Source organism: Taeniopygia guttata, chromosome 5 (assembly GCF_048771995.1).
Source record: "Taeniopygia guttata chromosome 5, bTaeGut7.mat, whole genome shotgun sequence".
Taxonomy (NCBI): Eukaryota; Metazoa; Chordata; class Aves; order Passeriformes; family Estrildidae; genus Taeniopygia; species Taeniopygia guttata.
The window spans coordinates 47,772,684-47,787,116 of record NC_133030.1 but is presented as its reverse complement, the minus strand read 5'-3'; the positions used below and the strand labels follow the sequence as shown (position 1 = coordinate 47,787,116).

Sequence of the window (14,433 nt, the reverse complement as noted above, 5' to 3'; positions counted from 1 at the left end):
AAGTATTAATCAGTTTTCATTGAAGTCAGGAAATACCTTATCACCAGTCTTCAAGGTTATTTTTATGTATTGGCCCAGGTTAGAAGAGGGTTTTTTGCTTTGCTTGGAGAGGAAGCTTGCTTGTTTTGTTGCTGAGTGATGGCTAGTTGTGGTATTAACTGCCAGCAAGCTGCTGGCAAGGATTCGACTTTTTCTTTGCCTCATTAGCAAAACACAAGTATTACAGGTCCAGCAGTATGTGGATACTTCTGTATTGCTCGACAGGTAAAATGGCAGTGATCAATTCATTAAATCAACTATGGTTATATACCTAGATGGAGAGAATTACTCTCTTTGTAGTGCAGTAGTGTGGTTCGCCCCCATGCAGTAATTGCATTAAAACTGAGTGTAGAAAAGGAAGCTGATAAAACAGTGGAAGGATGTGAGGTCTCCAGTGCAAGCAGTAAGGAGCTGACAAAGTGTTACAAGAGACATCAATCAGAAGGAGCTACTGTCTGTCTTGTGTTCCCTCTACAAGCTCATGGCGGTGTGGTTTGGACCAAGTGACCTCCTCCTGTGCCATTCAACACCACTCTGCAGACCACATTTGTTCAGCACAGGAGCCAAGAAGGCTGCTCACCACTGTAGTTGGGAACATTTCCTATGCCTTACACAGGGTGATAGCCATAAAGGAAATACTATTCATCTTCCAGCATGAAGGAATGCTGAATTCCCACAAAAACATACTTAACCTTTTTTCCTCAGTTTCAGCAGTTACTTCTCAAGTAATGGTAAAAACCAAAGTCTTCCAGCTTAGTTGGACAACCATTTATACACCTTACAGTAGCAGTCTGCACTCTGCTGGCATTGGGAGCTGAATGTGCTTGTCAAGAGCATCATTCCCTGCTGCCTCCAGATACAAGGTTTAATGGGCTCCATCCAGATAAGGCCCCTACAACTATTGTTATCAGGAACTTGAACATAAGACTAACTGTGATTTAGTTGCTTCTCAGAAACTTTTGGAGCTGGGTTTCTAAGCCTGCAAGATACTTCATTCGTTACTCTTTGACAAAATTATTTATTGCTTCTAGGTTTGGTGTTCTTGACATTTCCTTCTGTTCACTCTTTGTCAGAGGAGTTGGTGAGACTTGGAAGGAGAAGCATTTTGCACTGTGGATGGTTGTTAATGGAATACTTACAGCATAGATACAGCAATGCTTTCTTTCCCTTCACCTGGTAGTGGCAGCTCCTGTTCCCAGAAATTTTCAATTATATAGCTGTCCTCAGAGCTGGTATTGCCCCCAGGGCAAAGGGGGATAGTTGCAGTGTATTGGGTCAAGCTGTAGAGGCAGTTCAGTCAATCATCTTTTCTTGTTCCCATTTTTGCTGCTGGTAAGGGCTGGAGAGGACATCCTCTGTTTCCTTGCTGCCTGTTGTGGTCTAGCAGCTGTTTGCTTACTGCAGACTGAGTTGGATATTTTGTTTGCCACAGCTTGTCAGCTTACGGCTGACACTGCTCATATTTCTGTCCTTTACCGAGCCGTCCTGCCCTGTAGTCCAGGATTTCCTGAAAGCCAGGATGTACTTTGGTACCAGCCAGCAACTAATTCCACCTCCTCTTGGCCACAGTGGGCTAAAGTGTGTGTGTGTGGATTTCCCTTCCCCTCCACTGAGCTGTCCTTCATTGGGCTAATAAGTATCAGCTTTGAAGGCCTTTGAAATGTGTGTTCAGGGGCTAGTGTTGGCCTGTATGTTTGCTTTCCCCTCTTACTGTGTCTTCCTGCTTTACCATTACTCTGTGGACATATTTAGTAACATAGGCATTGGCCTGTATTTACTGCCTGGATTCTGTGTTTTCATAATCCCTTAATTGTGGTGTGTAGTGCCGCAGAATTGAATTTGGTTTGAATTTTTAGTTGTTTGGGTTTTTAAAATTTATTTATCAAGCCTCTCTGACAAAGAGCCCTGTGAGAGCTTTTGGCATGGTTGTGAAATACTGCAACTATGCAAGAGAATTCTTACTCTTGCTTTTTTTAGTGCTTGGCTTCAAGACTGTAGTCTCCTTGCTCTAATGTGAATTCCAGAAGACAAAGGATTTATATTTCCTTTTTTAAAGTTTCCTCAAGCCTGTGCACCTTTTGAAGATTTTTATAAATGTCCGCCATACGTTTTGATAGAAATAATTAATTGGGGGGCTCACACACGTTATTGCTTCTGTATGCCCTTGGAGTTCCTGGTTGGGCTGGCCAGCTGCCATGAACCCTCACTGGCTGGACAGTCTTCATATTGGCCTGGTTTCCAGCAGAAACAGTATTCAAATAGACACATTCTTCTAGAATGTTTTAGATTTCAGCAAAACAACATTTTCCTATAGAAAGCCTTTCCTCAGAAAAATCCCTGAAGTCAAGAAGCTTCCCATACGTGGGACCCAATGGCACAACAAAGTTTCCTGCTGGTTGTGTCTTCAGAGAAAGAACGGTTCATTGCTTGCCTTGAGTGGAAATCAAGAATCAAGTCTCATTTGATATTAAAAATTGCTAGCACATCAATGGGAATGGTGGGCTTTGATCAGAGGTGGCTCCCAGTTCTTCTTCTTCGGGGTTAAGCACCATCCTCCATCAGTTCTCTCAAGACAGAGGTTCAGCAGGCTGTGAATACTTCATTTGCTCCCTGTGGTGGTGCACAAATGCCGCAGTGTCAATGACTGTGCTTTGGAGAGAGGTGGATGTGGATGCCTCTGGGCTTGTACCCCTGGATCCTGTGTTATGCATTCACTGCAAATACTGTTGCAGCCTGGATATCCTGTTGGCTGAGTGAGTGTATACTTCAAACTATAGTATTTTCTGAAAATCAAACCTGTGGTATCTTGGCATGTTGCTGTTGATGTTTCACACGTCTGAATTTTTCTTTCCATATGTTTGCTTGAAATCTCAGCTTACTATGGTTGATCAAGGTCCATCTTCCACCCACTCATGCAAGTGCCCTGTGCTGGTCTGCTTCTCAGAGTTAGGACAGTACAAACATGTCCAAAGCAAAAATGTATTAGGCCCCAAGTTTCTTCATAGTGAGGTAAGAGTTCAAACTACTTACTGCTTTTCTTCCAAAAGGTATTACTTTAGTCAGTGTGTTTAGTTGGTAAATTTGGGGTAAAACTCTTCTATCAATAATGCTAATGGCATAAATATTAATTTTATATCAGGTATTCATTACAAAAGAAAATCATAGACCCAGATTTTTTTTTTTTTTTTTTTTTTTTTTTGCCTAAAGGCAGAATATACTGTTGCTTCTGTATGAGAACCAGCCATTCTTCTCTTGTAGCTTACAGGCTACACTGAAGAAACAACTTTTTTGAAAAAATGCCTGAGATGGACCAAATTATTTGGGTTTTTATTGATGATCTTTAAAAGAATGAACTTCTTCAAATGGTTTCTTAATCAGGAACAGAGAGGAAGCAGGTTTTAAACACTTGAAAGTGAGAGATAGTTCAAGTCTGTCATTTGTCAACTTGAAATATGTTTTAATAATTAATAGTTTCTGAGACTTCACATACAAAAGTTTGGGAACAGAAAAAAAAATTTACCCAATGCAGATCAGGCATAGGTAAACTTATGCAAAGCCATGCAAACACAAAAGTTTGTTGTTTCAAAAGGCTTGACAGTTGCTGCAGTACATTATTTACATGCTTTAATTCTTTAGCTTCCTTCCCTGGGAGGACACAGTTAATTTTCTCAGCTGATGTGGGTTTGTGCTGAATCAGATGGAGATTTTTATGAGAGCCCTGGGCCTTTTTTCAAATTGGAAAAAAAAGATGAATCACTATGGCTTTGTTTCTCTAGTGGAGATATTTTGTCTATTTTGTCTCCTTTCTTTAACCCTCTTCCACCCACTTATGACAGCCTGGGAGTGAATTTCTTTTGCAGTGTCATTTCAGAATTTCACTCTTTTTTTCCTCTTGGGCTTTTGAAAGGCATATAGTTACCATACTGTGATTTCTGATTGCCAAATCTCTACAGTATCAAGACAATGCTATGGCATTCTATTTAGCCTGCTGGATCCTGTTCCAAAGATTATGCAGGCTCTGATACACCGTAACATATGTTACAGGAGTGAATCCTACAGGAGTGTGAATGCCCTCAACAGCTCTTGACCTTCCTTTGAGCTGAGGAGCTACACTGAAGAGTGGATGCTTACTATAAGGAATGCAAACAATTGGTTGCTTAAGCACTATGAAGTGAGCGTGTGTTCAGACAAGTGTATGCCCAGTGCTCTCCAGCACTTAGAATGTAGACCTACTTAACTTCTTTTTGGTCATTTTGTTTTCTCTCTCTCTCTCAATTCCCCTTTTTGTTAAGGAGTATTGAAGGTTTTTATTATTCATATAATTGGTTTGGATTTATATACAGTCCTTATTTTAACACGGTGATTTTTTTACATATTAGCACAAGACTGTCTGCAGAATAATTGTGGAAGAAGTGGTTTTCTATATGGCATTTTAACAGAACTTTGCTAATGCTGTCAGTGACAGCACCTATTTTCATTTTGTTGCATTCTTTGTAGCAGTTGTCAACTCAAGAGGAGACAAAAGTGCCTTTGAGTAGAAATGGATTGTAGGGCTTGGTTCTCACTTTGCATACATAGAGGAAGGATTACCTCCTTAAAAATGCAGAGTGCCTTACAGCAATCTTACTGAAGGATATTTAGTCTCTTACTTATAAATGGTGCCTGAATTTGGGCATAGGGCAGTTATTTATATATTGGTAGCACAGTTTCATGATGCTAATCTCAGCAAAAGTGTAGCATATTGGAACACCTGATTGTCTTCAAGCTGTAGAGGATTTTGAAACTGTTTCCTGACTACAGGAAAGATTCTGTGACAGCCTGTCTACACCACCTGCCTTGACAATGCTGCAACAAATAGTTACTTCCCCCAGGTACTGTGGTTTTCAAATACTCGCTGTGCCCGAGCCCTTGGAACCCATCATCTAAATCCTACAGGCAGTGTCTCCTGCTGAGAATTGCCCACAGAGCAGGAATGGGAGTACTGGTGACATTTCTGCTCTGGGCAGCACAACCTGCAGATGGCCATGGAGAGGATGAGCTGTGCCATAGGGAAGGGAGGAGTGCGCCTGGACTGCAGTCAGCAGTGCTGTTAGGAAAAGCGTGTGGTGGTTTGTAACACCAGCAACAAATTAGACTCCAAATAAGCCACTCTCCCTTCCTTCACCCCTTCTGGTAAGGGAGGGACAAGTGTGGAGACTATGGGTTGAGATAGCAATTTACTGAAAGCAAAAATCAATAGAATAAGAAATGCACAACAACAACAACGACAATATTAATGCCAGAAGTATACAAAGAAAGAAGTTATTTTATCCATAATAAAGGTATTCACTACTAGAAACAAAAACAAGATGGTGGATGCACCCTGTAGGTTGTATCCATGTGGCTTCCCCAGACAAAAACAGTATGGTGATCATTCCTGTGGTAGTTGAGAACACAGGCAAGATGGTGAGGGGGCTCCTGTGTGTAGTGTTTTCTGCCACCGAGCCCAAAACAACTGAAAACAGTGACAAGCAAGCCTCCCAAAAGCTAGATCATCCAAGTTGGGTTGTGCTGCTGCTCCACTGGGTTCGGTTCCTTGCTGGTGCCTGTGCTGCCATTTCTACGGCTCTGATGTGCTGGAGGTCAGCCCCAGGGTTGCTGCTGCTTTCCAGCCATTCTGCCGCGCTCCTTTGTGCTTGGTTTGGCTGGGCTCCTTTCAGCTTCTGTCAATGGGCTCAGCTGGGTTGGGGTCATCCCCCCACCACTCCTTTCCCTCTGGCAGCCTCCATGCTAGCACCGTCTGCTCAGCACCACCATGGATTTGCATTTTCGCCACTTTTTTCATCACTGTGTCTCATAACTGTATTCCAGTGAAAACAGGAGGGAGACCAATGGTGGTGGCAGGGACCGAGTCCTCAGAGGCCGATCCCAACAAGTTCCCACTGTGGAGGCAAAATGGTGCACTTCGAGTGGGGTGCCTGTCTTTTCCTCCCAGGCCATGCCCGCAGTGCTGGTGCGGGGGGTGTAGAATAACAACTTGGCCTCGTCACCTCCTGCGGCCAGGGCAGGAGCAGGGTCACTTCACCTCAGTCCTCCCACTGGGAGAGGAGGTGGTGGCTGCAGGGAAGCTTCCCCACAGCCTCCCCTCCCCTCTCACTAGCACCGCAGGCTGCTGGAGCAGATGCTCCACACTCTGTTTCCCACAGCTCTGTGGAGCTGCTCCAAGGCATCAAAGTAAACAAGGTTTAGATGATCCTACCAGTGTTCCCTCCTCTTCCCCCTCCTGTGTTTGAAATGTTGTTGCCTTCAGCTGCACTTGTCATAGGAGTGGCCTCTTGGAGGCCATCACCTCCGGGCAGCCTCTGCGTGAGCAGGAGGTGAAGCAGAAGTGGGGCCTGGCCCTGTCTGAGCTCCGGGCAGGGCCTTGGTTCAGGCAGGCATGGACACCTGCCAGGCACTTGGTGGCCCTGTGGCCATGCCCTGACAGGGTCTCACGGGAGCCGCCACGGTCACCAAGCGCACGGCAAAGGCCGAATTTGTCGGTGTGGTGCTGGTGGACGATGTCGAGCTGTGTTCCGTGGGTGGTGCGGGACCTGTGCATGCCAGGGGCCTCAGTGGGAGCTGCCCCGTGTCTGCCAGGGCTGTCCTGGGGGGACACACATTAGCTGGGGCAGCAAACTGTCACAGCTGAGTGAAAGCTGTAAAACATTGGAGTTTTTAGCAGGTATCTTTGAAAAAGGGCATGCATTTTTCTGTACTTAGAATTCAGTAAATAATTTTGATATTCAATTGAGGTTTTTTTATTATTTATTTGAAATTGCTTTTTTCTCTCTTCCTCCAAGAGGGTGTGGGTGTGTGCTCTGCTGAGGAGGTTTTTCCTTGTGAAGAAAATGTCAATCTTGAATCAAATTAACCTATTTTTAACATGAAGTATTAGACCCTTGCTTGAAGGCAAAAGTGTCATGATGTTACATTAGCTTTAAGAACAAAACAAAATTCATGCAAATAGTAACTTATACTTGCAACTTCTAATGCAAATGTGATTTTCTTTACACTTGTTTCTTATTCCCTTTAGCACATCAGGTCCACCCATTTGGCCAGGAAGCACCTTTTTCAAGAGAAATGGAGCCCTTCTACAAGGTAGGTAATAGATACTGCATCTTGGAGTAACTGTTCTTCTTGAGAAATAACTTCTGTAAATTGCTCAGCTTTTTTGATACTCATCTGGCAAGAAATAACCAAATGTTTTTTTGTTTCCTTTACCCTTTCTCCTTTATTGTGCATCTGGTGCCTTGAAAATGACGGTTTACCACGTACAGTGAGTGTAGTCTGTGAAAGTTGCTGCTTTTTTTCTTTCCTCAGATAATTAAATTTCTTGCTGTAATATATGGTGAAGGGTGGCTTTTTGGTTTTTTCCCTTTGTGTGGATAAAGACTGCCCAGAAGGAAATGTTCCAGGAACATCACTTTTTAGTTCTGTGGATGAAACGAGGTTGTTCTTTGGGAGAGATCCTTTTTTTTTCGCTCCTTAATGGTGCTGATAGCAAAAAGTACCAGAAGGTAGGTAGCCATGATGTAGTGGGGGAAACAGTGTCAGAGTGTTTGTCTCAAGAAAGCTACCATGGTTAATAGTGCTTGTTTTCATAGAACAGTGTTAAATACAACTTCCTGTGTATGGACAATATATACAGAGGCTATATGACTGCAGTTTTGATAGCTGAAAATTTTCAGTCTACTTTACCAGACTTCTTAAAATAGTTTTTCACTGCTGTGTCTGTTTATATTTCTGCCATTGGGTTCATCGCTCTTAAAGGAGGTGTCTTAGGAACACAGAAGGCTATGTCCCCAGACTGCAAGTGTTTCTCTATGGTGCAAAGTAACTTAAACCATTGAGGATCATTTTATGATCTTTGCAAGGATTTATCCATGAGTTGTCTCGGTTTCTTTTTCATTCTCCTGGTGACAAGACTTTTCTGGTCTTTATTCTGACAGACAATGCTATATAATGTTCTCAGGAGCATTTATGCAAATCACCTACAATGGAGCTTTACTCACTGTGAGACACACAGGCAAGTAATTAATTGTCAGGCAGTATTACCTTCTACATGCCAAAGGAATCCAGCATCTGAGGTTTACCTGAGAATATTTTTCAAGTTAATTCCTTGCACATATCTAAGAATTTGCATAACTCTATTTAATATCTATGCTGAGATTTGTTCAAGTGAATTTTAAATACAGTAAAACATTCAGATTATTTCTTAGCACTAGGAGTTGGTATAAATAGTAGAATTTAGCTGCTTTTGGCTTTAGTCTGATCAGATAGATGTGCTACCTTTACAGTCCTTCCTAAAGAGAAGAACTAGATTTTAATTTATTTTTTTGTAAGGAAAAATAACTATTGTGAAATAGCTTGATTTGTTGCACTTTTTCAACAATTCTGATTCTAAATTAGTATCTACACTTATGTAGTCTTTGTAATCTGAATTGATAAAATGTAAACTTGCTCTGTCAAGTCTGTATGGCAGGAATTTTATACCTTTTCTTAAGATGCAAGATACCAGGAATTAATAACAGTTGTTTTTGTAGTCCTCCCTATCTCAGTTGTTGCTTAAAGCCTTCTCACTACAAAGAAGAATACACTGTTCTCTACCATTTTCTCCTCTGCTCTCTTCTGCCTTCCATGTTGGGGTGGAAAATCTAAAAGCCCAAAACTTTTCAGCATATTAAAGGAATAGAAAAAAAGAGATGACTGCCTTCTCAAGCAGCTGACAAAGTCTAACAGACCTTTAACTGAGTTGGCATTCTGCATTGCCATTTCAAGTGGAAAATGCAGCCAAGTTGGACTGTAATATAAATGATACAACTGAGGTTGGAAGGATGAGAGAGTATGAAGAAAAACCTCATTAAAGTAAACTTTTAGCACTTCCTGGTTGTAATTTTAAAGCAAGAAGATAAATCAGTGAAGCCTTCCTTTTTGTATTTTTGCTTTCATTTCTCTCTTTGGATTTTTCTGTACAATAAGCTCTTTAATATATAGGCTTTAGCAGGTTTCACAGAAATAGTGCATCCACCCCTTTGCTGCTTCTCTGAGCATCTTTTTCCAGGAGACCCCTGTAAGAAATGGTGGCAATGCAGGGAGGTGTGATGAGGGGTAGGTATTTGTCATGATGCCTTGAGAGGCTACTTGGAAAGAGGCTAGACAGTAATAAAGGAATAAAGTAGGTATTTATTAAAAATGCCTTCAAAAGATACACCTTGGGCAGTATAAGAGCCCAGCCATGGCTCTACCCAAGATGGACCCCAAATCACGAGTTTTCACACTTTGATAAGTTTGGGCCCATTTACATATTGGGATTAATTGTCTAACTACAGCTTCAGGTTATGAAGTCCCATCCTCCCAGATTGCTCTCCTCAATTCCCCATTGTTTATACCTTTTGGACCTGAAGTAGCAATAGTATCCTTAGTTCTTGGGCTGGAAAAGGATTGTTTTGTCTAACTGAACTGTAAGAACTTTCTAACATTGTATATGAAGTTCAGAGGTATATACCAATGCAATACAGAATCTGGAAAATACAAAAACTAAAACTTAAGGCATCAGGCAGTACCTGTGTTACATGACCATCTGAAGTATGTTTCCAGTGCTTATAGTCAGCTTAATGCAATCAGGAGAATGAAAAATTGACTCAGTTACTGATTTCAAGTTATAGTACTGCCTTTGGATTGGCAAAAGTTGAGGTAACAAAGGGATTTTAAACTATTTTTACTTGATAATTGTTCTACTACATTTGAAAAAAAAATGTTCACTGTGTTATAGACAATCATACAGAATACTTCCATAATTATAGTAAATGTGATATTCACGTGTACTTGTCACACCTCATGTCTTCTGAGTTCTTAAGAAAAAGTACTGTTTTTCTGGTCTGAGGAATGAAGAGAGAAAATTCCACAATGTAAGTAGTGCTTTCTTTAGCCAAGAAAACTTGTAGATGCTCCTGGTTTCCATTCATTTTATATCAGAAGTATTTGGCAAAATAATCTAAGCCATTGTAAAGAGTTTAACATATTGCTTCTGAGAAAGTAGCTGAGAAAACAGTTATCTGTGTACCTCAGAAGAGCAAAGGAAGAGAAAAGGAAGCTAAAATTCATTTTAGCTATTTTCTGTCCTTAATATTTTTGACAAGAGTGGGATTAATTCTCTGTTACTTTCTGGCTTTGTACTTTTTGAAGAATTTTGAAATATTTTTACACCATTCTCTTTTTGCCTATGATTTTATTAGATATGAGATGGCTGCCTTAGTTTTTTTTTTTTTTGGGTTTTTTTTGTTTTGTTTTGTTTTGTTTTTTTTTAATTTTTGTGAGGACCGTGGTACTGTTGTTCTTAGCATTAACTCTCTAACCAGTTACTCTGTATTGAGTAAGTCACCTGCCTAGGTACTTTTTGTAGTCTTGAGCTCCTTCTGCTAGGTGACAGTTGCTCCCTATATGCTTGTGCTGCTTGGTCTTCTGTAGTAAAGTCCCATGCAGAGGTTAGTTTAGGTAGGACCTTTAGTCTTACCAGACTCTAATGTCTTCTTTCAAAACTTACCTGTGTGTCCATGGAAATGGAAATTGCTGTGTTCTAGCCTTCGGAATTTCCATATCAAATAGGTTTTTGCTCTTGCTGTTTTTATTTTTCTGTTGGTTTTTTGTTGGTGGTGGTGGTTTTTTTGTTTGTTTGTTTGGTTTTGGGTTTTGTTTTTGTTGTTGTTGTTGTTGTTGTAGCTTGTTACTGTACCTATTGTGTGTTTGTTACAAATTATGGCTTTCTTTTTTTTTAATCTGCTCTACGGAGAGCCTTTGTTCCCACTGTTTTTTCTGTTCTGATCTGTCATAACATTCATTTTTATATAATAAAATATATATGAGGAAGAAGTCCTTGTGGTGGAAAATATCCAGACATATTCTAAACTCTTAAGGATCTTATACTGTGGAAGATATGTGGGGCCGGAGTCACATTAACTTTAAGACCTTAAAACTGAAGGACAGTTTTGTTGCCTCTGCTCTGATCTTGGGTGTTAAGCTTGTGTTACAGACTTGAGCATGCAGTTGCTCACAGATCAGCAGTAATAACAAAGCTATTTTGCTGTTAATATGTCTGACATTGTTCTTGAACAATCTAAAAATACATCTTCAAATTACCTTTTTGCAGCAGTCATATGAATTCCAGTGGCTGAGTGCCACCTGTAAGATGTAACTGTACTGTGGAGGGGTTTCGTTTATTTTCCAAAAGATCTAATTTATTTTTTGAGGAAAAAAAATCCAAACAAACAGTTACTACTCTTTTTTAATCTTACTTGTCCTCATAATTTAATAAATTAAATGCAGCATATTAAAATGCCTTTTTGTATCATATTTGTTCTGTCTTGATTTGTCTTCGTTGTCTGGGGAAGGAAGGTGAGCCTGGGGCATCCAGTCCCTATTGCCTTTAAAAGAAATGGAGATGGGCCTCCTCACTGAGACCTGATGGTCCACCTTCCAGTTGTGCCTGACCTACTCTAAGTAGTAGAGCTGCAATCCTTGCCAAGTTGTCTGTGTTCTGGTGTGAGCAAGGTCCTCCACTTCCTCTTCTGACAGTGCAATTTAAATCTGCTGCCTGTGGATGTTACATCAAAGATCCTGGTGACCTGGATTCACACCTGTGAACTGGATTGCAGCAGTCAGTGAAGTGAATTCAGACAGCCTGGCTTTCCTTGGAAGCCATGATTCTCTTTTAATGAGGATGGAAAGAAAGATTGGAAGCATCCATCCCCTTGAGAATGCAGAAGGGGAGGAGTGAGGAGTTGCATGTGGCCTCTGGTCCCTCTTGGCTGAGGGAGCCTGAGAAAGGAGGGATTACTCTCCCCAGATCTCATGGTCTGCTTAGTTCTTTCTCTACCAGCAACTGCAAGAGAATAAGTATCCTCATGCTCCAGAACAGAGCAAGGGATAGGATGCTACCTGGTGATGACTTGCCCTCTTCTCCTCTGGGAAAGCACTGTATGAGAGACACACTTTATTCTCTCGTACTTGAAACAGTCTGTGTGCAATCTGCCTTGGTCCTGCTGCCATGGCTGTAGCTGGCACCACCTGTGAGAAGCTTTGATGGGAAAGAATTGGAAGGCACTGTCTTCACAGGGTCAGGTGTCACCAAAACCAGCATGAGATGGACATTCCACAGTTTGTGGCAGAGTAGGAATGGAAACTCTGGGCACTGCTACTCCATTGACCCTTATTGACCTCAGTCCAGGTTGGTGGCTTTCATGTTTTACTTTGCTGTCATCTGACACCTGGCCATGATGTGAGACTTTAAGAAAGGTACCAAAGCACATGGATCACTTTATTCTTAGTTGAGAATAGTGAGTTATTTGAGCTAGAAAATGCCATTCCTAATAAGAAAGTTTATTTTGTTTGAACAGACCAGAAATGAGATGTCCTACAGAAAAAGATGAGGAACCAGTTTATTTTGAACATGTGCATGCAATTGTACAGAGATCTTTTTCTTCCCTAATAAGCTTGAGAATCCTTGAAATGTCTAAACAAGCCATTTAATCTCTTTCCCATTATTTATCTGTAAGAAAGAAAAGAGGAGATTTGGGAATTCACCTTTCGAAGCATTAGCTATTAGTAGGAGCAGTTGCTGAGGTGTAAATAAACACCTCAGCAGCAAGGAGGCAAAAAGGGGACATTTATTGCTTATTTCCCTTGAAAATGCTAAATTAGAAAGCTTCATTCTTATAAATGAAGACATCCAGCCTATGTTTTTTGTTAATAGTGGCATTAGGATAAGAATGTAACAATACCAGGGCCTGGTTTCTTTGGACAAGTATTGCACGCACCAAGTACTCAGCCTTTACTCTGGAGAAGCTGTGAGGAGTTGGTTTTTTACTTTCAAGAATAAAGCCTTTCAAAAGGGAGCTTGACAACAAAGTCACTAAGAAAATATGGATGTGTGCATACAGCCACATGTATTTGCTGTCTAATAATCGGGAAATTTGGAAGGTTTTTGTCAATATCATCAACAAATACCCGGGAGCCCTTGCAAGCACAGTGGGCTTCTTCCTCCTGGTGGAAATTCAGTTCATCTGCTCTTTCCACTGGGCAAGCAAAACAGGTGCAGGTCCTGGGCATGCAGGGGAGAGGTACAGCCCATCCTGGAACACAAGATGCCTGTACCTTCTAGTGTTAACAGGGCAGGGGAGACCTGAAAGACAAGAAACTTCAGCAAGTCTCACATGCGTTTAACCTTCAAAATTGCGAGTCACGCCTCAAAAGAAAACTAACCTTGGAGAGAAGAGCTCTCATTTCTTCTACTGCCTAGAGGTGCAAATGAAAAGAATGCGGCAAGGTATTGTATGTATTACAGATAATTTCATATTATGTAATATTTAAATGTCATGGTGACCATAAGAAAAAGGCCAAAAGCAATATAAAATAATCCAGCCTTAGGATTGGTAGATTTAGGTGCTGTGAACTATAACACAGTCTTGGGCAAAACTCTAAGGCCCAAGTCAAAATAAACCTTTATTTCTTAATGCATATTTGGGCATCTCCTGTTCCCAAGAATTTAAATACCTTTTCTTGCTTTGGGGTTATAATTTCTTGATTTTGTGCTCTGTGAGATGAGGATAATAATGGTGCTTTTCACTGCCCAGAGCTGTCAGTCTACAAAATACTGGCTCTGCATCATATTCTGATGCTTCTCTAATGGAAGGACTTTAAACAGGGGGAACATAACTGTGAAAAGCAACAGAGTGCTCCATTAGCTTTTGCAGGGAAGTGAATTTTGGTTTGTTTTTCTTTCCCTCCAGTTGAACTCTTTACTCTGAGAGATACACGTGGAAAATGACTGTTTTCTGTAGAGACCTGCAGGGGTTGAGAGTCTAGTTCCAGTGTAGTTACTTTTCATCAGCAGAGCATTAAACCTTTTGACTTCATCATGTTTTCTCTTCAACTTTTGCTTCTCTGAGCTGCCATTCCACTGTCTTTGAGAAAAATGGTGACAGTCATGCTCTGTTTGCTGGTGAGTTGGTTTGGGTCAACATACTGAATTAACAGCAAAGTTGCTGTCTGTCCTTTTTAAAATAAATCACTTTTCATTCACATAGCATAATTATTTAAATCAGCTTTTATTTTCTTGAGTTTTTCCTCTTTTTTTTTTTCTTCCTGGCTTTTTTTTCCCTCCACACAAATAAAAGATACCTGACAATCTCTTCAGGATTTTCTTTTCAGGAAGATGATTCACATGGTATTTCCGTAGAGACTGAATATTTGAATAATTTATTTATTATTAGCATTCAGTGTGTTTGCAGTGGTATTATTGAAGAAGTAAAATTAAGTCAGAGGAGTTGTGCAGTGTGTCCCTAAGGGAGTAATTTGAACAGCAGAGCTCTCCTTTGT

General features: G+C 40.8%; 1 protein-coding gene across 10 annotated transcripts in view; it reads left to right on the top strand.

Moving 5' to 3' along the window:
• The window catches only part of FOXN3 (forkhead box N3), a 207,322-nt gene that overhangs the window by 126,531 nt on the left and 66,358 nt on the right, over positions 1–14,433 (top strand). For all 10 annotated transcript variants that reach the window (XM_030274834.4, XM_072930333.1, XM_030274833.4 and 7 more), the window contains one exon: positions 7,094–7,158. In XM_030274834.4, coding sequence (XP_030130694.1) covers positions 7,094–7,158 — 65 coding nt within the window. The remainder of the gene's footprint in view (positions 1–7,093; positions 7,159–14,433) is intronic.